The following is a 15,874-nucleotide window of genomic DNA, read 5'->3' as shown; positions in this document are numbered from 1 at the left end:
ACGGAGCGGCCTGCGAGAGGTGAGAATGTACTCCTCTTGTAACTTAGCCAACCCAAATGCTGCCACCAAGTTAGGGGGATGAAGCATCCTGACTGGCAAACGGATGTCATCCTTGAGTCCGCTCAGAAAACAGCTAAGGCGGTTGGATTCAGAAATCCCACGCAAACGGTTTGAGAGGGCCTCAAACTGGGACGTATAGTCCGACACAGAGGAGACTTGACGAAGACGCATCAATGACTCCATTGGGTCGTCATATGTCGGTCCAAAGCGGGTAAGCAGAGACTGAAGGAAAACGTCCCAAGTGGGAAACTGGCCAGCATCGTCGGCATCTTGGAACCAGATAAGCGCTTCCCCCTCCATGTGGAAGGAGGCGATGCGGAGACGTTGGTACAGGGGAGTTTGATAATAATCAAAGAACTGGTTCGCCTTGTAAGACCAATTGGCTGGATTTTCACCATCAAAACGCGGAAAGTCCAGACGAAAAGGCCTAGCCGGAAACAAGCGCTCCTCCCTGTTATGCTCTGGATAGTCATCCTCAAAACGAAAATGACGCTCTTCCCGCATGTCCCAACCATCAGGACCTCCTTGGCGAAGGTGGTCTCTCTGAACTCGATGGTCGTCCCGACCCTCCAGAGCAGCACGCCCGTTACGAGCATGCGGAGGTTGATCAGCACGTCCGGGAGCAACATGAAGCTGAAAATGAGGAGCCTCATCAGGTGGTGGTCGCTCCGGGGGAGGTCTGGGCTGCGTGGCCAGAAAAGTTCGGAACATGTCGGTTAACTCGGTCAGCTGGTGTTGAACAGCGACATTAGTGGATTCTTGCTGGGCAATGTGGTCCTGGCAAGTTTTTAAGGAATCGGTGAGGTGGGCAAGACGAGTACCGTCAGCCATGAGAAAGCAGAGAGAAAAAAAAAAAAAAAAAATTTGGGCAGGGAGAGAGGGAAAAGGCAGAAGCGATGGGTAAGAAAGACTAGCTCTGATACCACTTGTAAGGGGTTTTCTTATGAAGAGAGTAGAAAGGGGAACAAAATGAGGATAATAGTGACTGAATATTGAGGAGGGCTCTTAGAGAGGCCCGATCTCTCAATACAATGGAAACTCTTCTTAATTTCTGCACATATCTGTCCATCCTTTTCCTTCCTTTAATAGGCCAATCGGTTAGAATATATTCTAACCGATTGCCAGCTGTCCTGCCACCTATATGACTAAAGGAATACAATGAAAGATGCTTTAGGAGCACCGTTACAGAGAAAGCAATAACATAGATGAGGTGGATTTATTCTAGAAGCTAGGTGAATATCCCCTCTAGGTGTAGGTGAATAGATGAGGTGGGCTGTTTCTCTTCTGCTACCATGGGCTGCTGCTGTCAAGGGTATTCTTAGTTGATCTCACCAATAGGCCCATAACAAAATCAGTTTCAATAAATACTATACGCATTTATAATGTCAACTGGAGGGGGGGAAAAGGGAAAGAACAAAGAACAAAGAAAACAAAATTGAGAACCAGCACCTGATTTACATTTTTATTTTCAACGCCCTGATTGCTTATTATTCAAATTGTTCAAATGAAAATCCCACCAAGGTCAATATAGAATCTATAAACTCTACCTTGATGGCAGCAGCACTGCTTAGTCCACTCCTGCTCCCGCCACAAATAAGAAAGAGATGAGAGCTATCCCTGATTCTGATTCTTAATCATGATTTCTTCTCTTGTACATCTTTTCCCATGTGCTTGTTCTCAACATCTTCCCTCTGTGCACCACTAGTGGCAGCAATATCATGCTTGCTGCTCTCCCCTGTTTTTGAGCTCCAGGCTACAGTTCCTCGGTAGCGACTTCCTGAACCAGCTTCCTCGTCAAAACGTTTGCTTCGTTCAGCATCTTCATCAGTAACATCAGCATGCCGTTGATCCTCCTCTATGTGACCCCTGCATTAAAGATCAGAACACCGGGCATAGGCCTATATTAGTCTGCCAGCAGAAAAAAAAAAAGAAGAGAAAACTATCACACAGGAATCAGACTGAGACCACACAACACAAAACAGGCAATAATTGTTTTTCCTTATTTTGGGGGTAACCATGTGCAAGAAATTGGCCATTTTCAAGATTTGCAAAGAGAAGTTAATCAAAGATCTTCTGCAAAGAGAAGAAATTGGTCATTTATGTTCTATCATACAATACAATTCACAAAATTTATGAAACACCACTGAAAGTGCAACTGATCCCTACAATCAAAACACAGTTTCGGTAATTGGGTGTGCAAGAAGAAAGGTCTAAATCCAGCTGAAGGCTGATCAAGACCTCTAAATATCTGTTCAAGGAAACCAAGTTTACATTATTCATCCCTTCCCTTGTCCCAAAATAAAATGAGGGAACATTAGTCATTTTAATTCCAGCTTCTATCCATTATGGTGATGGCTCCATTCAAGATTATGATTTGTGTATTATAGGCTATATTGCACATGCTTAATAAAGATGTAGACAAGGAGTATTTATTTTTTATTAGTACCCTCAGAAACAGTGAATGGGGGATTCAGTTATTGCATCAGCAAATCCAACACAGAAAAACAGGTTGAAGTTAGAGTGTACTTGTAACTAAAAGACCAACAAAAATAAAGCTGAGATGAGAACAGCACAGATGAGCTATTGGGTGGTCAAAGCCTAACAGGATAGATGTTTATCTTAAGCCTCTCACAAAGCTCAACTAGCTCGGTGGCAGTTAACATCATATAGAGTTACCTGATCTCAAGCATGTTTACAAGCCTAACCAGGCCTATATTCAATCCAAATTTTGTATGAATTAAGACCCACCAATATTAGTCAACCAAAGTTCCCTCAAATTCAAGTATTCATGTTTAGGATTTTCTTTTTAAGCCCTACCTACCTACAATAATGAGAAAATATTCCAAAAAGAACGCAAAATTACTTACCCTGAATAAATAACAATCCCAACAGTAACAGCAGCAAAGGCCACAAAGTACATCCAGTCAACCTGACAAGGATTATTGGCTTTAGATGCAATTAAATGTGATTGGAACTTTTACTATAAGATTGATGATACCAATTAGCTTACAAACCTTTTCATTGTAAGCAAAGATGCGAATCAAGACAGACCACATATCTGAGGTCAATAAAGACAAGTTAAGCATTGTGGATCCATTAATCTGCAAGGGGGAAAAAAACCTTCAGCAGGCAAAGTTCTGAGGTAGATAATAAATCCCAAGATATTTAACATAGCATTTTGCTATGCAATATTTGAACCTAAGATCCCTCTTTTTTACATTAGGTAAGCAATTTGAACCTAAGATATTCCCCAGTCCCCTCACCCCCTCTCCCCTCACAAAGCCAAGGCAAGAGGCCCTTCATATATTAATATAATAATACAAATTTATATAAGGAAAGAATAGGAACTTCTAAAGTTTCTTTGAAAAGAGAAAATTTTAGTGTCCTCTATGGGGGTGTCAAGATTCATCAAGAAAAAAAAAAGGAAAAAAAAACTATAACCAAAGCCTTTACTGATAAACAGCTCAAACAGAGAACAAAGGCCAACGTAAGGGCAGTAATAGAAATTATATTGCTCTTATCAATCATCGCCCTTCAGGCTTCAATTTTAGACTCTTCATCACATCGTTAGGCTATATTCTTACCCATTTAGGGGGAACAAGTAGAGAATCAAACATACAAGTCCTGGAAATTTCCAACCCATACCTTAAGCAAAATTGGGACTAATGAGTAAAAGAGAAACATAGCCACCGAAAATCCAACAAAAGGAAGTGCCTGACACCGCAAAATGAACAAAATCATGTCAAATATAATGTCTGAATTTCTATATATAAAAACAAAGTATAGGAAAAATCATTGCTTTATCAAAGAACCACAAGGTCTGGGAAAACCCAAACATTTATATCTATTTTTAATCTAACTATCTTCCTCTTGAATGAATATGAAATCTTGAATGGTTTTACTGATGTATTCATTGAAGTATTTTCTCTGGATATTTATCCCGGGTAAAACTTCAAAACCAAATATATAATTCCTCAAAATTTCTTCTGCTGAAATTTCTTAACCAAAATAATGTACGTAACTCTTGGATTTTACAGCTCGACTAACTATATTTTGTAAATGTCATTATATTATACACAACCCGGGCTTGGAGAGAAAGAGAGAGAGAGCCTTCTTTAAAAAAAATTTATCACAATATTTCTTTTTGGACCAAAATTGAGGTGAATATAAAGAGAAATGCTAGACATCCCAACATTTTCTTTCTAGAATTAGGTTCCAACCTGATGTGTCAAAATCCTATGAAATTGTGGCACACTTCCCAAAATGATAAATCTCATGGAATTGTGACACATTAGGTTGGAACTAAATTTTGGAAAAAAGTGTTTGGATGTCTAGCATTCCTCGAATATAAATTTGCATGCAGAAATTGTGAACCAAAAATCAACTAGGAGATTTTGGACAAAAATTTCCCTCCATTCAATTGGTCAGACAAGAGAATGAAGAAAAGAAAACTGTAAGACTTGGATCTTTTTATGTGGTGCCAATGCCACAGGAAACAACAATCTTAACTGAACCAATCACAGCTATCAGTGGCTTAGTTGAAGTCAAATTTTCAATTTTTCAGAAACAAAGTGCAGCATTAATTGTGAGATGCAATATTAAATTTCTTTTTTCTCTTTCCCAAAGTTTCCTCAGCAACCAAAAGGAGGGAAGGAATATTTATATGCCACAGAGAATTTTATATTGGCTTAAAGATATAATATTGAACATTTTTTACTATCATATTACAACCTGTGATTTTTTGTCTCCATAAGCTACCTTGCCACTGAAGTAATTTGCTTCATAAACTTATATCAAAGTTATAAATATTATAAAGTTAGATGCCTCTCTAAGAGGATGGATTTAGAGAGAGAGAGAGAGAGAGAGAGAGAGAGAGTTACTGCCCCAGCTGACCACTGAATGGATTTGAGCTCATTGCGCTCAAGAATGCTTCTATATGAATCATTAAGGGCCACACCTTATAGAACAGAATCGTATATATAAAACAACACACCTTAAGATTGTATAGCTTGTTTGTCATTACATCTAAAACTCAAGTGTATTGGAATTAATATGCAATAACGTTCAGTTGACCTGATGAAATAAGCTTTTCTAAAGCATATGGTCATGTCTGTTAATGTATTTGGTTAAGTTTTTTTTTTTTAGTTTGAAAAAGTGTTTTGATGTGACATGAAGGTGAGAAGTGTTTTTAGAAATGTATTCTAGTGGGGTCCACATTTGAGAAAATGTTTTCTATGGAATAAATTTGCTTATTTTGAGAAAAACCCAAACAGATGTAGAGATAACTCTTTTTTTTTTTTTATCAAAAAATAGAGAGAGAGAGAGAGAGAGAGAGAGAGAGAGAGAGAGAGAGTGGCCACCCTCAGTGAAGGAGAGGTGGCCGCACAACCGCCCCTATCCTGTTGTGGTGGTCGCATGGCCACCCCTCCTCCACTTAGGATGATCACACAACCACTCTAATACATTTTCTTTTTTAACTTTTTTAAAATAATAAGTTAGCTCCTGCCCCTACAATAGTTGAGCATTTGTTTAGTCAAAATATTCCTACAACAAGGTAAGAATACAGGTTTATAAAAAATGTTTTGTATTTTGATAATTGTTTTATATTTTGAGTTATTTGTAAACGTATTTGAAAAGAGTGAGAAATTCAAACTAAATACGGAAAACAAGAATACAGTATGTTGGCAAACATAGCTTATATATCAAGCGAATTGACACCTAAAAATAATTATCTGAACTACATAATCTCCTAACCCTCATATAATAATAAAAAATCAAGGATACATTTGGATAGCACTAATTATGGCACCAAAAAGACCCAGCATTGCCATGAGTTCAACCCTATCAGCATTCTTCACAAGAAACTCCTGCATTGAAAAGAAAATCAAGGTTTGACTGTGAAAAATCGTAATTAACTATTAAAAATAAATCCACCAATTATATAGTACTCCTGAGTGTCCACCTGGTGAAGGAGCCAAACTGACTTGGAATGAACAACAAAATGATTTTTTTATTTTTTTTTCCCATTAACCATTAAATCAAATCTTTGAACCCATAATAAGGAAGATCTCATACCACCATTAAAAGAAGAAGAAAAAAAAAATCAAACTCCCACTGGCTTCAAATAAGGGATAAGTTGTGTGGGGATGGGTGGGTGGGTGAGTTTGTGCGCGCACGCGAGAGAGAGAGAGAGATCTGAATGGTGCATAAAAAGGTGATCATTAGTAGACAATGGAATTTACTCCTCTTATCATATTTCGTTCTCGTGCTCAAGCAATTCCAAATGAGCATAAGTGTGATCAAAAGGGAAGGAAAAAAAAAACAGTTGAGGGGCTGCTAAGGTCAAACCCATGAAGGGAGTAGAACAAAGAAAGAAAAGGGGTGAGGGAAGGACAAAATAACAACAACAACAATAAGAGCTGTCAGTTTTTGGAGGGTCTTCAAAAATCTCTCTAGTGAACTGGAAGACTATTTGCATAATCCCTAATAAGGAAAAATTGCCAAATTGGTCCCTCTAGTTTGAGGTTGTAACGAATAGCTCCCTAGGGTTTAAAAAGTGAATAAACACTTCTTGGGGTAAGTAAAAAAAAAAAGGCCAGTCGTTAAAAAAGTTAACAGAATATGTTAATGTGCCACATCAACACTAATCATATTGTGACACATGCCACTTATAATAATAATAATAAATTAAACAATATGGTTAGTGCTGATGTGACACATTAATGGATTCTATCAACTTTCTAATGGAATGGATTGTAACAACCTACTTCTAACGACACAATATTATCCGCTTTTGGCTCCCCCAAACCAAACTTCTCAGGGGGTCACCCATCCTGGTATTACTCTCGCATAAGTACGCTTAACTGCGGAATTTTGATAAGTTTATAATCATCACAGCTTTAAAACGTATTGTGTCAAGAAGGGTGCGAATATACATATAAGCAGATCATCGTTCCCATACCCAGGCAATGTGGGACATCACAATCACCCCCTCTTGGGACCCTAGCGTCCTCGCTGGCGATCCTCATAGGATCACTCCATTATTGACGTCTCAACAAGTGCCCGCTAGTGACCCTCATGCGCTTGTGCACGCTCTCCCCCTCTAAAGTTGGGCAATGGCTCTGATACCATTTATATGTGGATGCTGATTCCAAAAGTAGAGATTTTGCAGCCGCATCAAGTTATTATATGCAAGCTTCTTCACTCTGGCCTTTAAATGGCAACCCTCATAATCAGGTTTTTGTTTCCAATCGATTACCATCATGGTTTTAGCTCACATGTCCTGTATTTTTCATAACTGATAGCTGCATCATGTTGATTTGAACTCATTTCTGCTTGTTTCAGCTTGCAATATTGGCTTCCTATCTCGGGAATGAATTGGTGACATGGATTTGAGGAGGCATATGATACTTACTCTTCGATTAAAACTTCTAATACTCCGATCATGTTTAGTATTTTTCAGTATTCAATGGATTTGAGAAGGCTCCCTATCACCAAATCCACACCTATCTTCTATCCCGTCACGCACCCCTTAACCTGCATGACCTCTACCGCCCACCACCACCAGGACCAACCTCCTCAGCCTCAGCCTCAGCCTCCACCGCCATTATAGCTCCATAGCCATCCACAACCTTTTTTTTTTTTTTTTTTTTTGATAAGTACCATCCACAACCTTCCAACCAGAGTTTGCCCAGCTAGGTATCTTCTATTCTCTCAAACCCATCTCTAGATTCTTCCAAGTGTAAAGAACTCATGCCCCATTTGTCTCCTTCCGATTTTGAGAGAACGCCCAAAATCAGCACACTCTATGTCGTGTTTTTCAAAGAACGCACAACTCGCTTGCGGCCATGGGGTCTAACCCAGTGGTTGAAGATGGTTGAAGAAGAAGATGAAGAGGTTGAAGAAGAGTTTTTTAGGTTGAAGAGGTTGAAGGTCTTTTTAGGTTTTTTAACATTTTTCTTTTTTTAGGTTTTGTTTTTAGAATATATTTTTTAGATTTTAATTTTTAATAAAATAACAAAAATATTATTTTAATAAAAAAAATAAAAAAAATGCTGACGTGACACTAACGATCTACGGTAAACTTAATTCGGAAACTCACGGAGGGATCTATTGAGAATAATCGAAAACTCGGGCGTCTAATTTTCAAAATTAAAAAGTGAATGAGTGAATTTAAATCGCACGTTTACTCAGATTTATCATACATTGACCTTGATAATAATAAGAGCAGTCAGTTTTTTTAGGGTCTTCAAATGGACTTTTTTTTGGGATGGAATAGGTGGTGAGCCTAAGCTTCATCTAGGGAAATGGAAGACTATTTGCTCCCCAACTCCTAGAAAATGATTGGGTGTGAAAAACCTCATGTTGTTTAATAGAGCTTTACTAGAAAAATGGCTTTGGAGATTAGCACAAGAAGAGAATTGCCTTTGGAGATAGATGATTGTTGAAAGTATGGGATCCAGAGGTAGAGCCATACGGGGTGGGCAATTGGAGGAAAATTAGGAATGGCTGGAGAGTTGGGGGGGGAGGGGGGGGGTCTTGTATTCTTTTTTGACATGATGTTTGATACGGAAAAGTGGCTCTCAAGTCCTCATTCCTAGAACTCTAATTCTATAGCTGTAACAAAGAGGCTTTAGTGTCGGATTACTTGGACCCCTCCGGCACATATATCCATTGGAATCCGAGTTTCTTCAGGCAGTCCAGAATTGGGAGCTGGAGTACCTTGTCATATTCCTCGACCTTTAGTACTTGAAAAGCCATCAGGGGGAGACAAATTGTATGTTGAGGACCCCAACATGCAATCACGGCTATGAAGTGAAGAGCTACTATAACCTTTTACAGTCGAAAAGTCTTGTTTGTTCCCGCGGAAGAGTGTTTGGAAGGTTAAGGCTCCACCACACATTGCTTTCTTCACTTGGACAGCAACTTCGGGAAAAGTCCTTACGATGGATAATCTTAGGAGGCGGGGTCTTACTCTTGCTAATTGATGCTGCCTTTGCAAAAAAAAAAAAAAAACAAGACCGTAAACCACCTTCTCATTCATTGTGAATTTACTAGCAAGATTTGCAATTGGTTCTCTCAACTTATTCGGAGTTTCATGAGTCATGCCCAACAATATCCTAGAGCTACTTCATTGTTGGAAGACTCAGAGGTGGGGACACTCCAAAGAGCCCATCTGAAAAGTTATTCCTGCATTATTGAGCATTTGAGGAGAAAGAAATCGGCGCTTATAAAAGAATTGCGAATCTAATATGCTATGTTTAAAATCCTCCTTTTGTAGATCTCTCTTAGATTGGGTTGTAATTTATATTCCTAATTTTTCCTCCTCAAATCTTGTAGATTTTGTGAACTTTAGATTTTCGTGACGATTAGGGTGGTTGCATATCTTGTATTCTTTTCGTGTATGAGGACTTTGCCTCTTCTTCTAATAAATTATTACTCATAAAAAAAAAAAAAAAAGGAAAAAAAAAGAGCAATAAGTAAAGCGTTAGGACCAAAGAAACGATAATAATGGTGATAATAATGATAGTCATAATAAAACTAATAATGATGATGATGTAATAATTGTAATAGTAATACTAATAATAATAGAAATAGTAATAATAATAATGATATAAAAATGGTGATGGGAGAAAAGGAAGAAGGTAATGATGGACAAAGAAGAGTGAAACCACGGAATTCAAGAAAAGGGGGAAAAAGAAGGTGATACGTCCACCACTTTGGACAAAGGAACGACTTTCTTACGTTGATCAATTTCCACCAGATTTCCCATATAATTATGGGAACGAAATAATATGCCACGCCACCATGTTCATAACAAAACGCATCCATTTAAGAATACCTGAATCCATATCATTAGCTTACCTCGCTGACATTACTGACAGCATATAGCGTAGCACCAGCAACAACAAATGCATCTCCTTTACGGGGGTTGCTCCCTCCTAGAAGCCATAACAGTGCATATGACATCAGAACAACTACTTAATCAGACAGATGTAAAATATATTAGGGTCAATTACCTTTACCCCCCTCAAACCGACACTCATTCCCATAAATTACCACATGTCACACTCAGTTGCATTGAACTACCATTTTCTTACAAAAAAACCCTGCCATTATGGAATCTTGTTAAATCAGACGAAATATGCAATGTGTAAAAGGATGAAAATACCCTCAAATAAAATAAAATAAAAAATATTTAAAAACTAAAACTGGAAGTTTTTGCATTTTACATTGTTTTTAACAATTTTAACTAACGGAGGGAAGTTTTTGCTAACGAATGATAGTTCAAGCAGCCTGAGTGTGACACGTGGTAGTTCATAAGGGCAACTCGTAAGCAGTTTGAGGGTGTAAAGGTAATTAACCCAATAAATAACATTAACTTAAACTGGAAGTCAGCTAAGATCAAATAGATGATACAGAAGGTGTTGTTTACCTGCTCTGTCACCAGCATGAACATCCGAAAAAACAACAACAATAAGGCCAGCGATACAAACAACTACACCAACTATCTTTCTGAATCTATATTTAGTTTTCAAGAAAATCCAAGTAAGAACCATGACAGACGGGATTGACCAACAATCTAGAAGCATGATACTTGTCAAAGATGTGTATTGATAGGCCTTCACCACTGCACATCAAATGGAGAGTAGATCAGTTGCAGTTCAAAATGAAATCATTTCAAGAAACATAATTTTATCTTTAAATTGATCCTAGGAAAAGCTTAAATGGACTTAAAAAATGATAAAGGGACTGATAACTGTTAAAAATTACCAAATTAAAAAGAACCCATTTTTTTTTTTTTTTTAATAAATAATGTCATATCATTAAAAAGCACAGAGAGGCGCAACCTTAGTACACAGGAAGTATACAAAAGTGCCCATAATCAGAGGAAACAAATGAGCAGGAAATTAAAAACTCTACAAAAGTAACACAACTCAGGGTATGAGCCGAGACCCATACAAATAACATATTAAGCACATTTTGACACATGAAAAAGAACCCATGAAAAAAGAAATGAAATTTTGTGTCAAATATACCATATTATACGTCAAAATTCTCCCAAAACATCAAAACATTATTAGATAATTTTTTGTTCAAAATTCAAGTGTATATAATCCCAAAAAAGAGCTAGGTATTGAATTTTCATTTTCTCCCTTACAAATTTCTAGTAATTTAATTCTCCTATCATAAGACTTTCATTGTTGTAATTGTTCTCTCTTTGTCTCTGTTCACCAATTCTTTCTTTTTCTAGTTACCACCAAAACCAACTTCAGGGATTGAACAAAAAGAAAAAAAGGTAAGCGTTTTCTTCTTTGCATATCTTTTATTCCGCTATTTTAATGGCAGTTAACCTTAAATCAATCTCCACTCTATATCAAAATTGAACCCGAAATATAACGTAAACTCATACACATTTTTGCCTATTCATTTGTATTTGTATTTGTATTCTTATATGTACATGTGTTTTAAAAACTTACTATGTATATATATGATATATAGTCTACGACAAATTGCATGTATTCAAACCACTAAAAATTAAGTTAGTTTACTTTTCAGTTTTCAAAATTGATTCAAAACCAAAATGAACTAGTTTTGTAGTTTGTCAACACCTTATATCAATCTTACTTTAATTTTCTTTCTTGACATTCTGCTTTACCCCCACCCCCCTCTTTATTAAGCGCATTCAACCCTCTAACATTCCACAATACTATTTTTGGGTTTCATAAGACACCTTTTGAGCCCCTCCCCTGTCCTCTCCCTCTTTGTGATTGTCCCCCCTTCTTTTCATAGTTAATAGTGCAATCCAGAGTCTGACTATTTGGATTGCCATCTTCAAATAAGAGTCTGCCTATAGTTTGAAACCTCATTGGCTGCCAGCATTCTTGTTCATCTCAATCAAATATTATCATAAGTACTTCCAAATGTAAATTTTGAATTAAGGTTCTAATTCAGAGTCATTAGATTTGGACTGCACCCCGCAGGTATAAACTATAAAGTATGAATAAGTTCTCTAGACATAATACAAATAAGCCATTTGTGAGAAAATTCTGTCTCTTGGTAGAGATTTTACTCTGGATTGACTTCTGAATTGTAATAGGAATGCACATACAGATGAATCATCAAGATTGCAACAGAATCATTAGAATGATTTCTAGGCTAACTACTTTTCTCATAAGCATGTAACTACATGTTCCAATTCAGCCAGTATTATTATATTATTTTTTATTGAGTGCCCCTGTGCTCTAGTACAGTTGGTTTCTGTTTTATATAATTACTCACCTTACCCTAAAAAAAATATAAAAAAGGAACACATTTATGATAGATGTATACATGCATTGTAATAAAGGCAGAAATCCATAAGATGAAAAAGAAAAAACATGAAGACCTTGGTAACCAAGCCTCCCAGGCAAAGAGTGATGTCCATGCAAGTGTGCGTGCATGCTGCATGCATGTGCTTCTCCACAAGATGCTTGGATTGCATTGTATTGTTTGCACCAGGATGGAGATTCTTAATACAGAAATCAGTGTGCAGCTATCTCTTTGAGTGTGTGCTTTTAGTCAAACTATTATGCACCTTCTGACAAAAGTTTCTAAATCATACTCCACTATAACTTCGAGAAATGTGTAGAAAGTTTGAATTTAAAGAAGAATGAGTCTTCTTGCTATTCAAAAAGATAAAAAAAAAAAAAAAAAAAAAAAAAAAAAAAAAAAAAAAATAAAAAAAAAAAAAAAAAAAGAAGAAAAAAAAAAAAAAAAAAAAAAAAAAGCTAGGCAAAATATCAACCAAAAAGAACATAACGAGCTTTATAGAATTGATGCCATTATATTTATTGATGTTAGATAAATGCAGTTACTCAGTGTTACAGAGATAACATCCACCAGATTGAAAAATAACATAATTTTAAATCAACACATAAAAGCTAAACAATAATAAACAAATGAACGGTACACATGCATACAGTGCATCAAACTAAATACACATGACATAGAGAACGAGATAGATATTCTCACCAAGAAAATTGCCTTCCACATCTACCAATCCAAGAGGTATGTAGTAATACCATTTTGCCTGCACGAAGTTTAAAAGAAGATAAAGTAGCTAGCCTTTAAATATTTGACATTAGAAAAAAGGAAATGAAAACCATGAAAGCACTAACTAATGAAGTATTGGGCCCTTTCTCCTCATCTTCACCTTACACATCTCATGGGTACTGATACTGCTCTTCTTAAACCATTTCACTCCCTCATCACCTCCAAGGACAGTTAATCAGGATTCAGGATTCCTTCTACTCATCCACCATAAAAATTATAAAAACTAATCATGACTATGTCATTCCTTAGTGCTCGAAAACGCTGCTCCATAAAGCAAGGTTCAAGTTGCAGCAATTTCATATAAATTTTCTGACAAATTAATTCAAATGCAACCATCAAATATTAACTATAAGCACATATTCACATGAACTGGCAAATTTGATTCTATGCTATTAGCCATCATCATTCCTCTGTCTCCCCTTATTAGGATGATATCAAAAAGGATCTTTTCTCGGCCTTGTCTGCATATATCACCAATCACTGGGACCTTGATTTGCATGAATAATTCCATTTGCTCAATTAAGTTCAACAATTGTTTCACAATTAAACGAAGAAATGGACATAGATTGAAACAAAGCAGTTGCACCACATTTCCAAACTAATACATACAAGAAAACTGACTGTTATTTTACAGATTATAATCTTTTATTACTTATTTAATAGATTGTTATTCTTCTTCTCTCTTTCTTTTTCTAATCAATGCTACATTTTTTTTAATGCATATTGAACTGGGAATGCTTTTATTTGTGCATCTGCCAGTGAAATTATGATTGCAGGAAATAATTTAGTGCTTTGAGCTAGTTCAATTAGTATGCCTTTATAAGATGAAAAACCATATTTGGTGTTCAAACCAGAAAGTCTCATATCCAAATAACGCAAGATATATCATCACAATCATAACTAGTTATCTCTAATTTGTGATTGCTGAAGGGCACACAAAAGGAACAATACCCATGCTTGCTATGCGTAGTTTTCACATTCATCTAGGAAATCATCACCAAGAGGGGTTTTATCTGCTTATCAAGGAAAACATGCTCTCTAAGGCCAACGCCCCAGCTTGGTTCGCTACCCATGTAAAAAACTTTAATGACTGATTCTAGTAAATGTCCTTTTGAGCCTTCAGAGCCACTGGTCTCTGGTTCACATCCAAACCATCAAAAAATTCAAGGTTACATACTATCCCTTAGGAGAAGCTTCAAGACTTAAAGATGTAACAATTTCCAATGGTTAACATCTTGCTTTGTTTAGTAAGCGGTCTGGGCATCTCTTCCTGGCTGCACTCATCCTATGAGAATAGTGCTTCCTTATTACCCATCAGTCGACTGAGTAAACTTCATATATAATAATCAAAAAACCATTTGAATATAGGTGTTTTAGAAAATCCTCAAAAAAAATTAAAGCAAATAAAAAAATAAAAGCATAGAGGATAACCTTGAGTGGTTTGTTCCGGTAAAGCGCAATGCTTCCATAGACAATCACCAAGAGTACATAGTTTAGAAAAGACTGTGAAGTTGGAGCATTAATTCCTACAGAACATGACAAATTATTACCAAAAAAAAAAAAAAAATGAATAAATTCCATGAATAAATTCCAAAAATAAAGTAAACAATATTTTATCCGACCTTATACATCAGAAACATGACCCCTAAAAAGAAAATCTTCCTTTTTTCTTTTCCTGTTCTTTTCTTTTCTTTTATTGGTGGGGTGAAAAGAAAAATATGTACATAAGAAACTTAGACAGAACACCTTGAACTCAACCTTACCACACTCAAACCAACCAAGCAAGAGCCGATTGATGATAAACAAATTCTTAAACCACTATAAAGTTGTGTGAATATAATAGAATAAATAGACACAGAGACATGAATATTGGCTTCCCTTGATTAAAATATGAAAAAAAATCGACAAGTTTTCATTCCCCAATCCCCATCGGATATGTCAAAGAAACAGTAACATTTACTATAATTGAAACATCTAAGAACAAATGCATATGCCAAAATGTTTGGAAACGATTACAATATTAATCCAGAAATAGACTTAAATTCAAATAAATCATTGATGAGATTAATGTTTGCAGGGCCAGTCAAAAAAAAAAGATTACTGTTTGCAGGGCCAGTCAAAAAATTTTAATTTCCGGTTAAGATGCAACATACATGAAGGCAACCATACCTCTTTTAGCGAGTTCAGAAGATGTGAAGCCAGTGGAAGTGATCAAAAGTGAGAGAAACTGTCCCAAGCCAAGACCTATCAACGTCTTCTTGGTCCAAAACTCCTTGAAGCTCATCATTTTCTTCTACTCCTCCCACCCAAAGCACAATTCCAAAGCAACCCAAGAAGAAATATTTGCCAAACACCCAATTTAGAGGATAACAAAATATTCAGGAACCCATTAGCAGAAGCTCCATTTCTGAGTGTCTACGGGGCTTCAGAAGGCCTTAAATGCTTAAATATCAAACACCCACTTCTGAGTTTTGAGCTTTGTTAGCGTTTGAGTCTGAAACAAGCATTGTGATGTAATGTGACTGAAAGTGACCGGGAAAGAGAGGCTTTATATAAATTATATATATACGAGATGCCACAGTGAATACACACGGCTCTGCGAGTTTACCAAAACAATTCTACATGAGAGTGTTTGGAGCCGTTGAAATTTGGAAAGTGACGGCAAGAATTATGCAATCCATTTTCTTTTTGGTTTCTTTCACTTTCTGGGCTGATATCG

At 36.5% G+C, this 15,874-nt stretch overlaps 1 protein-coding gene across 2 annotated transcripts; it reads right to left on the bottom strand.

Annotated features, from left to right (window-relative positions):
- Positions 1 to 1,495: 1,495 nt before the first annotated feature.
- LOC133852214 (uncharacterized) lies at positions 1,496 to 15,874 on the bottom strand. Of its 2 annotated transcripts, XM_062288925.1 has the most exons (12): positions 15,764 to 15,874; positions 15,325 to 15,649; positions 14,587 to 14,681; positions 13,075 to 13,132; positions 10,496 to 10,690; positions 9,925 to 10,001; positions 5,845 to 5,927; positions 4,941 to 4,992; positions 3,706 to 3,774; positions 3,075 to 3,161; positions 2,928 to 2,989; positions 1,496 to 1,926 (listed from the first exon to the last, which is right to left on the bottom strand). In XM_062288925.1, the coding sequence occupies exons 2-12, from the start codon at positions 15,440 to 15,442 to the stop codon at positions 1,695 to 1,697; spliced, it is 1,128 nt and encodes a 375-aa protein (XP_062144909.1). In that variant the 5' UTR covers positions 15,443 to 15,649; positions 15,764 to 15,874; the 3' UTR covers positions 1,496 to 1,694. The 2 variants fall into 2 exon arrangements, with proteins under 2 accessions (XP_062144909.1, XP_062144902.1); XM_062288918.1 differs by having other exon boundaries at positions 15,325 to 15,798.

The sequence above is a fragment of the Alnus glutinosa genome, chromosome 1 (genome assembly GCF_958979055.1).
Source record: "Alnus glutinosa chromosome 1, dhAlnGlut1.1, whole genome shotgun sequence".
Classification (NCBI taxonomy): Eukaryota; Viridiplantae; Streptophyta; class Magnoliopsida; order Fagales; family Betulaceae; genus Alnus; species Alnus glutinosa.
This window is presented reverse-complemented; position numbering and strand designations above follow the sequence as displayed.